Source organism: Lepidochelys kempii, chromosome 1, assembly GCF_965140285.1.
Source record: "Lepidochelys kempii isolate rLepKem1 chromosome 1, rLepKem1.hap1, whole genome shotgun sequence".
Lineage (NCBI taxonomy): Eukaryota > Metazoa > Chordata > Testudines > Cheloniidae > Lepidochelys > Lepidochelys kempii.
In genome coordinates, this window is record NC_136380.1 from 216,450,448 (window position 1) to 216,464,530 (window position 14,083).

At 49.7% G+C, this 14,083-nt stretch overlaps 1 protein-coding gene across 1 annotated transcript in view; it reads left to right on the top strand.

Annotated features, from left to right (window-relative positions):
• Positions 1-10,657, top strand: part of LOC140907321 (antigen WC1.1) — a 48,190-nt gene extending 37,533 nt beyond the window's left edge. Inside the window, exons 6-15 of the mRNA XM_078849006.1 lie at positions 812-1,126; positions 1,707-1,775; positions 1,850-2,164; positions 2,588-2,622; positions 2,955-3,129; positions 5,404-5,499; positions 6,964-7,047; positions 8,168-8,257; positions 9,117-9,260; positions 10,509-10,657. Of these exons, the coding sequence (XP_078705132.1) occupies positions 812-1,126; positions 1,707-1,775; positions 1,850-2,164; positions 2,588-2,622; positions 2,955-3,129; positions 5,404-5,499; positions 6,964-7,047; positions 8,168-8,257; positions 9,117-9,260; positions 10,509-10,657 (1,472 nt within the window). The remainder of the gene's footprint in view (positions 1-811; positions 1,127-1,706; positions 1,776-1,849; positions 2,165-2,587; positions 2,623-2,954; positions 3,130-5,403; positions 5,500-6,963; positions 7,048-8,167; positions 8,258-9,116; positions 9,261-10,508) is intronic.
• Positions 10,658-14,083: the final 3,426 nt, after the last annotated feature.

A 14,083-nucleotide genomic window follows, 5' to 3' on the forward strand; every position in this document is an offset into this window, starting at 1 on the left:
ACACACAAATGAGTTACCATTTATATCCTCGGAGTGACAGAGTTGTAGTGATCTGTCAAGTCCAAATGTCCTTCAGCGCTGACCCAGGGGTAACCCCTTGGGGTCTCGGGCTTCAGTTTGGTTTCTTTAGCCCTGTCACAGTTCAAACAGCCAAAAAGATGAAAAATCTTCCCATCTATTATTTTTATTTCCCTCTTCCAGCCTTCAAAGCAATGGGATAAGACCTTCTGCATGTACTACATGCAGGGGATGGGCGGCGGGGATCATTCCCGTGCCTGAGTTCACAAGTTCAGAGCAAACATTTTCAGTATAAAGCAAAACTTACATATGTTCTTGTAGCATGGACCACAGACATTACAAGTGAGATTAATGCCAGCAGCAACTAACCAGCATTTCATAAAGTCTAAACACTCAATACATTCTTCCAAGACTAATACCTGTTTTCAGCAAAACTAACACACATTTGACCCTGCCTGGTCTCCAGCTATGAGCTTGTAAGTTCTCAGCTAAGGCTTGCAGCCTGGGCAAGAGCTGGCATCTGGCCTGCCAATGTCACAATCCTTCCCGGCCTTCATCTATTACAATCTGTATGTAGCTGCTGCTAAATGGTGGCCTTCCAGAGGCGCCCACTGTATTTCTAAGGGGCCTGTGGTGTCCAAAAGAGTCTCTTACTCTTGGAGTGGTTCTCTAGCCGTTGCTCTTGCAGAATGAGGCACAGGATCGTTAGCAATTGCTGGGATTTCACTATTCACACCCCAGTTCATTTCAGAATCAAATGATTTAAATTCCCTTTTTCTGCATTTCCTTCTAGAGTTCACAGATCTGAGGCTGGTGAGCAACAGTGACTGTGCAGGGCGGCTGGAGGTTTTCTACAATGGGACGTGGGGCAGTGTTTGCTCCAATGCGATGTCTGGAGTCACCCCAGCAATTGTCTGCAAACAGCTGAACTGTGGGGACGGAGGGCAGATTGCAAGAGACTTTGAATATGGACCAGGTTCTGGTCCCACGTGGCTGGACCACGTTGCATGCAGTGAGCAGCACAGCTCCCTCTGGCAGTGCCCGTCAGAGCCCTGGGATCCAAAGTCATGTGATAACCGAGCAGAAGAGACCCATATTTCTTGCACTGGTAATTCTGAAACTACCTGCATGCGCGCGTGCAAACCCACATGTACGCGATGTGTTCAATTAATTGAAAGGTTAGGATAGAACTTTTGTTGTTGTTCACATCTCAGTGTAGGCAGATTTAAATTCTCAGCACAAGATACAAACATATTTTCATGATGTTTTATAGGAACAAGCATTTGTCTGATTAACAAGAAACATGGAAGTTAATCAATTAATTTTAAAAGAGACTGGTGTTAGACACTGCGATAAGGTAGTCTGAGAGCCAAGAAAAGCCTCTCCCTAGAGACCATCATGAGGCAGCTCTGGGGTTATTAATCCTTTTGGGATGAACAATCAGACCTGGGCCCAGGCTGTGCAGTTTGGGTCAGAACTGGAATCCCCCATAAATCTGGGTGCATGTCGGCCTGTGTGTCTGATTAACAGCTGAATAGCAAAGTAATTAGGTATTAAATGACCCAGCGTTCACATTTCAGTTCACACAGTGCTGAAATTAGGGGTTTAAAATACAGATAAATTCTACTCTCACATCACACATCACACACACAACCCAGTGCATTCACCTCAGCGTTTTCTCTCCATAGGGAAAAAACCAAAACCAACACCAACTCAGACCCTGTTTGCCGAATGCCCGAACTCTCCCAGCTGCACAGGTATCTTGCTTCTCACTGTCTCCCTCTTGGTCCCTAAGTTGTCCCAGTAACATGTGAGGTTTCTGCATTTCTAGACCAGGACAAGTTGCGCATCATGGGAGGAGAGGACAGATGCTCGGGGAGAGTGGAGGTTTGGTACCGTGGCTCCTGGGGAACAGTTTGTGATGACTCCTGGGACATGGCAGATGCTAACGTTGTGTGTAAACAACTGGGCTGTGGATCTGCTGTATCTGCCCCGGGCGAGGCTGCATTCGGCCAGGGGACTGGTCCCATCTGGGTGGAGACGTTGAATTGCAGAGGGACAGAGTCATCTCTCTGGGACTGTCCTGCCAGGCCCTGGGGTGAGAGCAACTGTGGTCATAAGGAAGATGCTGCCGTGAATTGCTCAGGTGAGTGACAGGAGATGTTTCTGCTACATGCTGTAATATTCAGGGGAAAGGATGGTTTAGCTCACCCATCCCCTTTGGTCCCAAACCAGGCCCTTCCATCTCCTGAGTGCTGGAGCATCCTGGATGTTGAGGGGTGGAACCTTTGTGGGGTCAGACTGGCTCAGGCATCAGCCCACATAGCCCCTGCATCCATCACAGGCCCCACTGTGCTGGTTTGTTATGAGAGTCCTCATTGCTGCACAGAGCACAAGGGACTTGGGCCCTAAATCACTAACAAACAGGTCCTGTGCTGCTGTGAGGGAGTTTGTGGAGGTGATAGCTGGAGACAACAAGGAACTCTCAGAGGTGAGGATCCCCCCTAGGAACAAACACATCACCTCCTCCTTACTACAGGTTCCAAGTTTCCTCCCTTTAATTTTGCAGGTCTGACAGAGAGGACAGATTTTCCAAATACCCCAGTTAAAGCATCCCCTTCCTCCCATCAAGGGCTACATTTCCCTGCTGCTGGGTCACAGCGGAGGAGCTGCAAACTGCAGCCTGAGGGAAGGAGCTCCTTTCCATGGCTTGTGACATCTGAGGGCGAATGACACCGGGGTGGGAGCTGCAGGCTGTGCTGAGCCAGAGGATTCCTGTCTGCTGGCTCCAGCTGACCTGGCAGGGCCCATGATTTAAACAGTATGCTGTGAGCTGCCCCCATGGTGCACAGACTGTGTCCCAGCCCATTACCCTGCTGTCCTGGGCCCTGCAATGAGTGACTGGGGAGCTCCCTGGGCTCCCACGACTCTCACAGGCTAATCTCTCCCTGTCACATGTTCATTTCCATCCAGCTCCCCTGAGCCGCCCTCCGACTGACAGTGGGAGAGTCACGGTGCCCGTGGTCATCTGCATTATTCTGGGGGCCCTGCTCTGCCTGGTCTTAATCATCCTGGGGGCGCAGGTGCAAAGTGCTAGGGCAAAGCGCAGAGGTGGGTCCTGATTGGTGTCACTGTGTGAAATGTTTCTGCAATAGCAGGGGGGCTGCAGGGTGTCAGGGTGAGGGGCGATACCAGGCTGGGTGGGGTGGCCAAGGGTGCCTGTTAACTCCTCTCTCATTGAATATTTCATTAACTGTCTGGCAGTGGAACAGCCCAGCCATGAAATCTGGAGATGATACTAGCTAGGGACCTTTACAGTTTCAAAGAAACGGCATCTGTATCCCCACCCGCCCCCACCCTCCGGTGATCCACTCCAGGAGTGCCTACTCAGGCCTCCTGCTGTCACCTGTCTCTGGGTGGGAACCCCCTGTCCCATCTCCTTGCGGCCAGGGGTTTTTAAGACTGCACAGCCCCCTGCCTTCCACTGTGATACCCCCAGCAAACCAGTCTGCCTACAGGCCAGCCCCCATGCTGTGCTTTCTTCTCAAGGGCTATGAGCAGGGCATTGCCAGCAGTTACAAGTTACCACCCAGCTCTCTCTCAGCAGATTATACCTTATTCCTAGGATAAAAGTGTGACAGAGAAAACATTAAAAACAATAAAAATTCCTCCACACTTGCTGAACATACCAGAATTCACCCATCTTCCTCATGGGCAGCCTGGTAGACCAACATCCCTCTAACGATTCAGTGTTGGGATCCCCATGGACAGAAGGTCCTGCCCATTTGCAGAATCAAAATGAAGTCCCTGAGTCTTTATAACTCAGCCTTTCATATCAGAAGTCCTCCATTGTCTCTTGGTCTCTGGTAACCCAGTTTGAACCAGTCTGCATAAACCACCCTGAAGGTTGTTACCTTTCTGGAGTTGTTTACAATCTCAGTGATTCACCTTAATCACCCACCCCACACACACACTCAGTGTTTTTTCTTCCTGGAGGAGCTGTGGTAACCCTCCGACATGCAGAAGAACATAAACCATTCATAGCTTTAATACAGTGATTCCCAAAGATACTGCCTGGAGCTGCAGTATCTGCCACAGGGAGGGGATCTGAATATCATGAGGAGAGACATCATGGAAAAGGGACCGAGAGAAATTGGAAATATTGTCAAGGAAAAAAGGTGTATAAAAATAGAGCTGTGGTAAATAGTTGTGAAGAGAGTGATCCAGTAGAAAAGACAATCTTAGGAAGGAGAAGTGTGGGAAAGGAGCATTTTACTATCTTGTACTCAAGGCTGGCACTTGTCGGGGATTTTACATCTATAACACCCTTTATACAAACATTAGCGACCAGCTCCTTGGCAAGAGGATAGAAGATGGGATTGCCATCAACATACATGTAACAGTCACAACTTTGCAGTAAGACAATGACTATAATCAGATCTCATGCTTCAGGGCTTCAGCCAGTCACCTGCAGGGGTCAGGAAGGAATTCTGGGAAGCCCCCATCTTTGTGTTTTGTTTTGCTTCGTTTTGTTTCTTGCCCTCCTCTGAAGCATCAGACTTTAGCTACAGAGGGAGCTGTGACACTGGATGGGCTGGACCAGTCCTCTGAGGTGATACAGAGAAACCTCTTTCGAAGATATCTGGCTGGTGTGTCTTTCCACATGTTCAGGGTTAAACCAATTGTCAGATTTGGGGTCAGGAAGAAATTTCCCCCCAGGTCAGATTGGTAAAAAGGGACCTTGGGGGATTTTCCTCTTCCTCTGAACCATGGAGCATGAATCGCCAGCCACGATTATCAAGGCATCGCTCAAGTAATCAGTTCCCTGCCACTGCGGGGCCCTTGGGCATTGGTGGTACCTTACTCGCTCCTGCTTTCTGCCTGTGGCACACAATAGCTTATTCTCCTGAGGACTGAAATACTTTACTCTAAGTGCATCTTTGGGCTCAAACCTCGGGATATCTGGGTGAAATGCAGTGGCCTGTGTTATACAGGAGGTCAGACTAGATGTTCTAATGGTCCCGTCTGGCCTTAAACTCGATGAAAAAAAAGATGTTCTCACCATTTTGCAGAGAAACACCTGCGTGGGGGAAGAATTATTTAAGCTGCTCCAAAGGGGAATAGCCAGAAATAATGAGATGAGATTAAAAAACATTTAAGATGAATGTGAGGAAGCTTCCTGACAGAGAATTAGCCCTGGGAACCATCATCAAAGGGCTGTTGTGGAAAGAAATACTGTCACCTGGCTCATTTAAATTCCAGCAGTGGGAATGTGCGGTAGGGTTCAGGCTCGCACTGGGCCCACGGGGAGGGGCTGGATGATCCCATAGTGTTTCCCATCTCTGGTTTCTCTGACCCTGTGCAAACCCTGCCCTTTGTTTTCAGGCTCCAGAAGACCCTTGGATCCCTTCTCTGAGGCCGTGTACGAGGAGATTGATTATAACCTGATGAGAAAAAAGCAGGAGATGTTCAGTCGCTCAGGTCTGTGGGTCTCACTCTTAACAGGGAGCAGCTATCTAATGCCCTGTTCATCTGAGGCCCTGACCCAGAGTTAAATCACTGCAGCTTCCGCCCTGTGAGCTTGTCATTGGAGCTGGGCACAAGTCTCCATTGCAAAACGTTTTGGTGAAAAATGCAGATTCAGAGACACCGAAACATTTAACAAATTCTTGTCGATTTCACCCAATTGTTCCAAATACACACAGAAGGATTCATTTCATTTCAACACTTTCTAAAGAAAACATTTTGTTTTTTTCAATTGGATATTACTTTGCCATTAGAAATTTCCTTTAATATTATCGGGAAAAAAAACAAATAAACAAAAATTAACGAATGTCCAAAAGAACACGAAATGGTTTCATTCAACATTAAACTTTTTTTTTTACTTTTGCATTTCCCAAAAATTTCCCAAAAAAGTCATTTTTGGCTCAACTCAAAACAATCTTATGTTTTGCTTTTTTCCCCAATGGTCAGAAAACCAAACCATCTGGTTTTTTTGCCAAGCTCTAGCTGTGGGAGCTGGGTCTGTGGTGAGACCAGCAGTTACTCATGTAGACTGAGGGAGATGGGTTTCCTTCCCACCATACACTGAGTGTCCCAATTCTAGGGGCAGTTAATTTCCCATCTGCCCGTCCTGCAGCCTTGGCGTGTAACCAGTGAGGGGTCAGGAAAGCGACTGTCTGGGGCAGGCTAAACTATCATTTGAAAACTTCTTTGGAGCAGGGGATGTTCTTTGCCCCCCTCCCACCGCAGCCACTGGTCTGCTGGGTCGGCTCCCTCCTGCCCCCGGAGCAGAGAGATCAGCTCAGGAGAGCCTCATGACTTTGAGTCCCGGCCCTTTTATCCTTTGTGCCATTTTGTCTCAATGTCTGATGGGAACATCCTGCCCAAGGGCTGTGCTGTGGTGGGGCTCTGGGAACATGCTCAGGGCATCTCCCAGCATCACTGCCAAGATGGTTACAATGAATGACAAAAAGAAAAGGGGTACTTGTGGCACCGTAGAGACTAACAAATTTATGAATCACAGACTTTGCTCTGGGCCTTTCTTGGTTTAATCTGGAAACACCACGGAGAGCTGATCGACTGATTCATGGGGGAGGTGGGTATTTACCCTTAAGAAGGAGGAGTCCCCTCTGTGGCTGAGGAGGCCAGGAGAATTGTGGAACTTCCCTGGACCAGCAGCCAGAGATGGGCCATTCACTCACCCCAGCATCTTTCAGGTCAGATCGTATCATCCCCTCAGTCACATTTATCACAATAACATGGAGATTTCTCTTGGCGAGTCTGAGTCAGCCTCTCACCGCTCAGAGTTGCTGTGAGTCACCATGTCCTATAGAAGAAAGTATAGACTGAGACTGGAAATCCTGCTCCAGGCCCCAGATGTGTTCCCAGTCCTGCAGTTCTGCTGTTCTCACTGTAATGAATGTCTGGTTCTCGTCTCTCCAGTCTCCTATTCAGATGACTCAGTGACAAAGCTGCAGTATTACACCGGGGACAGCGAGGGGGAAAACGATCCTGGATCAGAAGAAGGTAATGGGGGAGGGGCCAAGAGACCCACATCTGGGCAGAGAAATGAATTTCTATCACACTTTCTGCAATCGCAGCCATTTCCACCCCCCCCCCCACACACACACGGTTCCCATTGTACACAGTCGGGTCTCATCCCATTGAACAGGATTTCTGTCAGAATCTCAGGATGGGAACATGTGACCATCTCCTGAGCACACACCCCTCGGAGTGGCTCCCAGTGACCTCCCCAGGTGAGGAGCTGGAGGAGACGGGTCAGTCTCTTTGGGTGGAAGGCATCAGTGCCCAGCAGGGCTCATCTCTTGTCCCCGAGAGAGAGAGGAAGATTGTCGTATGTTACAATTACAGATGGGCTCAGCCCAACTCACTGATCCGAACCCACCAGAACTTTGGGGGGCAGAGGAATTTGCAGATTCTGACCCCAGGTCTGGATCTCAGTTTTGGGGCTGGCACCTGTCGCTGTAACAGGCTGAAGCAAAATCCTGGACCTGAACTTCCGGGCCTGGCCCCATCTCTAATCATAAACGGGGCGGCATTTCTCCCCGAGCTGCTCTCAAGGGAGTCCATGATTTGGGCCCTGTGGGAGTTTAGCCTGTGGCTGGGGGAGGAGACACTGAGCAGATGAGCCAGTTCTGCTGAGAAGCTGGAGCGCTGCCAAGCTGAGCCCTGGGCTGCCTAAGAGGCCAGTGGAGAGCAGGAGCTCACAAAGGATCAGGCCAGTGACCTCCCAGTAGGAGCTTTAATTCCTGCAGAGGGGAGGTTCCCCCTCCCCAGTGTAACAGGAAAATTCAAACCTGTATGCAGAGATCAGCTGGATTCACACAGGCCGGCTCTGGCCTGGCAGTGCCCGTGTTCCAACCTGTTATCTCAGCACAGGCCCAGATCCTGCTCCCACGGAAACACATGAAAGAGCTGCTGTTGGATTCTGCAGGGACAGGATTGGCCCCTTGTTATTTCTGGGACTCCTGTTTTACTGTAGTTCTCTGACTTGTGCCCTTCTCAGCATGGGCCCCAGCGACTTCCCCTCTCACGTGCCATGATACACAGCTCTAGTTAGAAGGGCCACCTGCACTGAAGAGACGCTGCTGGTGTCATGGGCTGAGTGTGGTGTTTGCTGTTCCAGAGGGAGTTTCCCCAGGGGGGTCTCAGTTGGATTACGATAACGTGGAGGAGCCTGCCTTGAACGACGTCCCCCAGACTCCAGACGGCCGAGGTGAGCAGTGAATCCGCCTCCTGGAAGCAACGTCACCCTGACGAAAAACTAACTGTATTTCCCAGTAGGGACAATAGTGGTTTCTTAAGAAAACCAGGAAGTTCACCCACCAGTATTGTCTATTGGCATAATGCTGGGGGCGCTGACCAGGTGCATGACAAGACCTGTGTGGAGGTCCAGGGGTAGGGAAGCATGTGATGTCCTAAGGCATAATAAAGGCCCATTGCAGGGACTGAAGGAGCAGTTTGCTCAGGAGCTGCCCACACTATACTTGGCTCAGGTCACTGCCCCAGCTTATATACATCTGTGTCAGACACGCTGTGCTGGGCGGGACATAGAGATTTTACACCCAAGGACCTATGTCCAGACCTTATTAGCTGGCTCAGCTCCAAGTGGTGTCAGTGCCATGGAGACTGATGGCAGTTTATGGGGTAAACTTTATCAGGAGAATGCACTGAAAAGTCATTTTTAAAGTAATGTCAAGTTTAGGAAGCCAGGGACAAGCTCTGGGCAATTCCAAGTCATTTCTGTTTGTAATTATTGTAACCAAATGCCTTGTGGAGTAAACCCTCTGGACTAGATCCCAGACACCCTTTCTAGACCTCCCCCCGTCCCACACTTGTAATCTAGGAGCTCTAGGATCCTCTCAATTAGCTCCTGAAACATATCAAATCAATGTGATATGTGAAATCCCCCAGGCTGAGGGTTCCAGAGGAGGGCTTCTCTTAATGCCCTGAAGGTGGAAGTTAAGTGCTGAGAGATCCCCCAGGGATCAGTGAGGCTGGTGCATCTGCAGCTTGTAGTTTATTTCTGTCTTCACTGTGAATATTCTCTTAATTACTGCACATCTTCACGTCAGATGCCCCTGCGCTGCCTGGAGATGTCCCAGGGGCTGTTTACGATGATGCCAGAGAAGTGTCTGTCCCTGAAGGTGACCCTGGCTTGGGGCAGAATGGTGAAAAAGGCACTGGGGCGAGTGACAGGGACAGGGATGCACAGACAGGTGAGTGGAAAACTGTTTGCACTTCACAGTGTCTCTGCAGAGTGGGGTAGCTGGAAATGTGGGATGCACAGCAAGGGAACAGCCCTGGCCAACCCAACGCCTGTGAGAAAAACTCTCCTTCTCTCATCTCTCCATTCCCTCAAAGAAGAGGCTTCAGTGCCTGAAATAGAGAGAGGAAAAGTAGAATCTGTGCTGGGTGGTACTTCCTGGTCAAACCAGCAAGATAGCTCAGATTCCCTCAAGCTCTAGGTTCAAGTCCTTGGGTGTGGCTGCCCTACTCTTGATGTACTGGATTCCTACCTATTTACTGAACGTGTATCTTTTGGGCAGAATCTTATAAACCAAAGTCATGTTACTGCTGCACAAATGCTAAAGAGCCCATGACGCTTCCTGTAAAAGTCGGGCTTAGCCCATTATCCTTGGCCTAAGTTTCCACTCCCCTCCCTGTTGTGCCATGAGCAGAGGAGGTGCAGTGGTGATGAAATGTGCATTGCTTAGTACTTGATGCTTATCTTCATTGTTAGGGCAGAGTGACAGTTCTGATGTCCTTAAGTAAGTGCTCCTGGCTGGCAAGTGCTTGGGATTTTTTTCACCAATGTACAGGTAGCTATAGCTGGCACTAGGCAGTGTTAGCTGGTCTGGAAACCAAAGGTTTTAATTTCTAGACTATGTATCGAGATGATGGATTAGAACTTGATCTAGACCAAGCCAGAAGACTGAAGGGGGAACAAATCCTAACCCACACCGTAGAGCAAAGGTTCTCAAACCGTGGAGCATAGAATATATTCTGGGGCAGCATGAGAAGCCAGAGCAGAGAGCAGTAGAGAGTAGAGTAGAGTAGAGAGTGGCTACTTTCCAGGTGCCCAGCTTCGAAGGCAGCGCTGCAACCAGCAGCAGCGCAGAAGTAAGGATGGCAGAGAATGGTGTTGCCACTCTTACTTCTCCGCTGCTGCTGGCGGTAGTGCTGCCTTCAGAGCTCGGCAGCCGGGGAGCTATGTACTTAGATGGCTCTTTGTGACTCAGTGCCCGACTGCTTTTCATATTTAGTGAGAGTTGCATGTTGATTTTTGTAAATCGGTAGATGTACTTGTGTGGTGGGGGTGGGGGGCGTCAACTACAATGGACACAAAGAAGGGGGCTGATCAAATAAGTTTGAGAACCACTGCTGTAAACTCTGCCTTGCTCTGCTGCTGCCCATCACCGTAGAGTGGATCCACTGACTGTATGTGTCTCCCTTGGTATTTTCAGGTGGGAGTCTGCACTCGCGAAGGAGTGAAGGTGTATCTGGGATGGAGAAGGAAACCCTGTTCCTGCCTCTGGGAGACACTGGTTATGATGATGTGGAACATTGTGACTCTGGGGGATCAATATCAGAACAATGTGATTGGACAAAATAACCTTGTGCTGATGTAAATGCTTCGCCTCTTTCTCTTAGAAATGCTCCCCCTGTTATGATGGTCCAGAGACAGTCCCTTCCAGTCTGATAGACAAAGCAGGTGTTTTTATAAGATTTGTGTGAAGTTGCAAGAAATACAAGTGTGAGAGGGAAAAGATTCATAAACTTTCTTTGTATAATTTTCCATTGTTTCAAGGGGTGGAAGTTTCCTGCTTTTTTATGCCTGTAATTTCTTCATCTTGAATTTGTGCCTTTTTACATATTAAATCCTTTCTGAAAGTCTTCCCTGTTGTGGAAGTGTTTCTTGCCAGATGAATTGTGCAGTTTCCAGGATTCATCACAGGGAGAGGCTGAGATACAACAAACCAGGAGACAAGGACGGGCCACCTCTGGGTATGGCCGGCTGTCTGATGGGAGGTGAGTTTACACTGAATGTTCTATCAGGCATGTGGTAAAAGTGAGACACCGGCAAGAGATCATTCTGAGATGAGCAACATGGTTGTTCCTAAACCTAATTCAGATCTGAAACTTTCCCTGAATCCAAGGAGATAAATGGGAAATTCTCTCTGGGTAATTCACACCTCAACTGAAGGAAACAGGTAAAAAGAATTCCCCATTAGCGATAAATACAGAGGATGAATATTTCTGCTCGGACAATAAATAAATTTTATAGAAAATAATGACAAGAGGACGGTTAATAAGAATCTGGGTTTCCACTGAAGCAATAAGGCTAAAACAAGTAACAAGTCACTGAGTTGTTACTAGAAACCCCAGTAAAACCGATTGTTTTCACACAGTGGAATATTTATTTTCATGACAATCTACGAATATAGTTTAAAGTCAATGCTGAGCCGAGTACTGACTAGTGGAGAAGCCAGAGGTGTTCTCTGGATGAACCCTCAGTGGAATCAATACCAGAATGCTTGCAGAGTACATCGCTATTTCACAGAAATATCTTTCTTTCCTTCACCACCAATCCTGCTTGCAGTTTGGTCACTTCATCTGTAGAAGGATAGAATGGAAATAGAAATGATGAGAGAAGGAGTTTCCAATCATCTGCGTTCAACAGGGTCAGGGGTCATATGAAGACACAGAAATACAGCAATTTACTTTCGAAAAGAGTCATGTCTTTTTAATTTTTCTGAGACATGTCACTGACCCGTGGAGACTGAGGAGGGAAATCTCAGGGGCTGTGCTACCTTGTTCCAGGGCAAAGAGAGGAGAACTCCCCCCAGAATGACACATGCAGATCCTGGAGAAAAGGAAAGAGAACAGGGACAGCAGCAGGTGAAGGTGACTGAGTAGGGGATTCCCTTGTATAAGTGGGGGATGTTATAGAGATATTGTGATCTGGATCACTTGGGTCCATTCAAACACTGAGCTTTAATAAAACGCAAGGTCATATTTCTGTGACTCGGAAGAGGATTTAGGTGTCATAGCGGACAAACAACTCAGCATGAAATCCCAGTGCCATGCTGTGGCCAAAAGGACCAATGCCATCTTTGGATATTTTCACGGGGTCAACTCACTGCACATGGTGCCTCCTCCTGGCAGCTCTGGGGATTAGCTCTTGCCAGGCACTACCCTTCTCTGATGGTGTCTCTACCCATCATCTCTTTCACCCTATGGCCCCTTTCACTCTTCGAGCTGCAGCTTCCTTTTAGTGACCTGGCCAGAGAGCTGAGTCACAAAGGTTCTCCCCTTCCAGGAAATTCAAAGTCCTTGTGAAGGAGCTGTCCAGCTGGCATCCCCAGCACCCTGGGCCACTTCCCAGTGGCTGATAGGGAACCCGGGCTTGCCTCTACACTGGCTTCCAGCCATGCAACCCTCACACAAGCATCCAAGGGCTGTATGGTCCTACTCCGTGCTGCAATTTCCCTGGGCTTCTTCCTACCTATCTGGATTCCCCCTTTCTGGCTCCTACGCGTAGGGGCAGCTAGGGGGCTCTGCACACTGCCCCTGTCCCAAGCGCCACCCCCGCAGCTCAACATTGGCTGGGAACTGTGGCCAACGGGAGGTGCGGGGGCAGTGCTCCCTGGCTGCTCCTATGCACAGGAGCCAGAGGAAGGACCTGTCACTGTTTCTGGGAGCTGCTTCAGGTAAGTGTGGCTCAGAGCCTGCACCCCTGACCCACTCCCATGCCCCAACCCCCTGGCCCAGCCCTGATCCCCCTCCCGCTCTCCGAAGCCCTCAGTCCCAACCAAGAGCACACTCCTGCACCCCAAACCCCTCATCACCAGCCCCACCCCAGAGCCCGCACCCACAGCCAGAGCCCTCACTCTGCCCCCCCACACCCCAACCCCCTGCCCCAGCCCTGATCCCCCTCCTGCTCTCTGAATCCTTTGGTCACAGCCCAGGGCACCCTCCTACACCCCAAATCCCTCATCCCTGGCCCCGCACCAGATCCTGCACCCCCAGCTGGAGCCCTCACCCCCTCTTGCATCTCAACCCACTGACTCAGCCTGGAGCCCCCTCCCGCACTCTGAACTCCTCATTTCTGTCCCCACCCTGGAACCCACACCCCAGCTCCCTGAGCCAGCCTGGTGTAAATGAGAAGAGAGTGAGTGAGGGTGGGGAAAGTAAACGATAGAGTGGGGACGATGACAGGATGGAGTAAGTGGGGGGCAGGGCCTCGGAGAAGGGGAGGCAGGAGACAGGGCAAGAGTGTTCGGTTTTGTGCAAGTAGAAAGTTGGCAGTCCTATTCTTCAGGCACAGCCTGGGAAGTTAATTATCCTGCCTAGCCACTTTAACCCCTCAAGACCTTGTGTGCGGTGGGCACCCAATCACAGATATATAGTAACAAAGTTCCTGCTCTACCTTGGTGGGTCTTGCACTTATTGGCGGATTTGCTTGCCTTGGAGCTTCACGGCAGCCCTCAGCTTGGCCATTTTTCTGAACTCATAGTCCAGATCAACTCCTTCTGTGTCTGACCAGGAGTTGGGAGAATTTGGGGGGAACCTGGGCCCACCCTCTAGTCCGGCTTCCAGCCCAGGGTCCTGTGGAATGCAGCTGTCTAGAGTGCCTCCTGGAACAGCTGTGTGACAACTGCAACTCCCTGGGCTACTTCCCCATGGCCTTCTCCCAACACCTACTTTATCCTCACCATAGGACCTTCCTCCTGGTGTCTGATAATGCTTGTACACCTCAGTCCTCCAACAGTCCGCTGCGACTATTCTCCAAGGGATAGTTGACCATCACTCCCTAGTGGACGTCTGGCGTGACCATCACCCAGATGACACCTCCACATTCACCTTTTTCCGAGTGGAGGCCCATCGGTCACACCACTCTCGGTTGGACCGTATTTACTTATCCCGTTTCCATCTTTCACAGGCCCACTCCTCCGCCATTCGGCCGGCCCCATTCTCCGATCATCATTTAGTCACCGTAACGGTCTCCCTCCGTGCAGAGAGACCGGGGCCGGCCTAT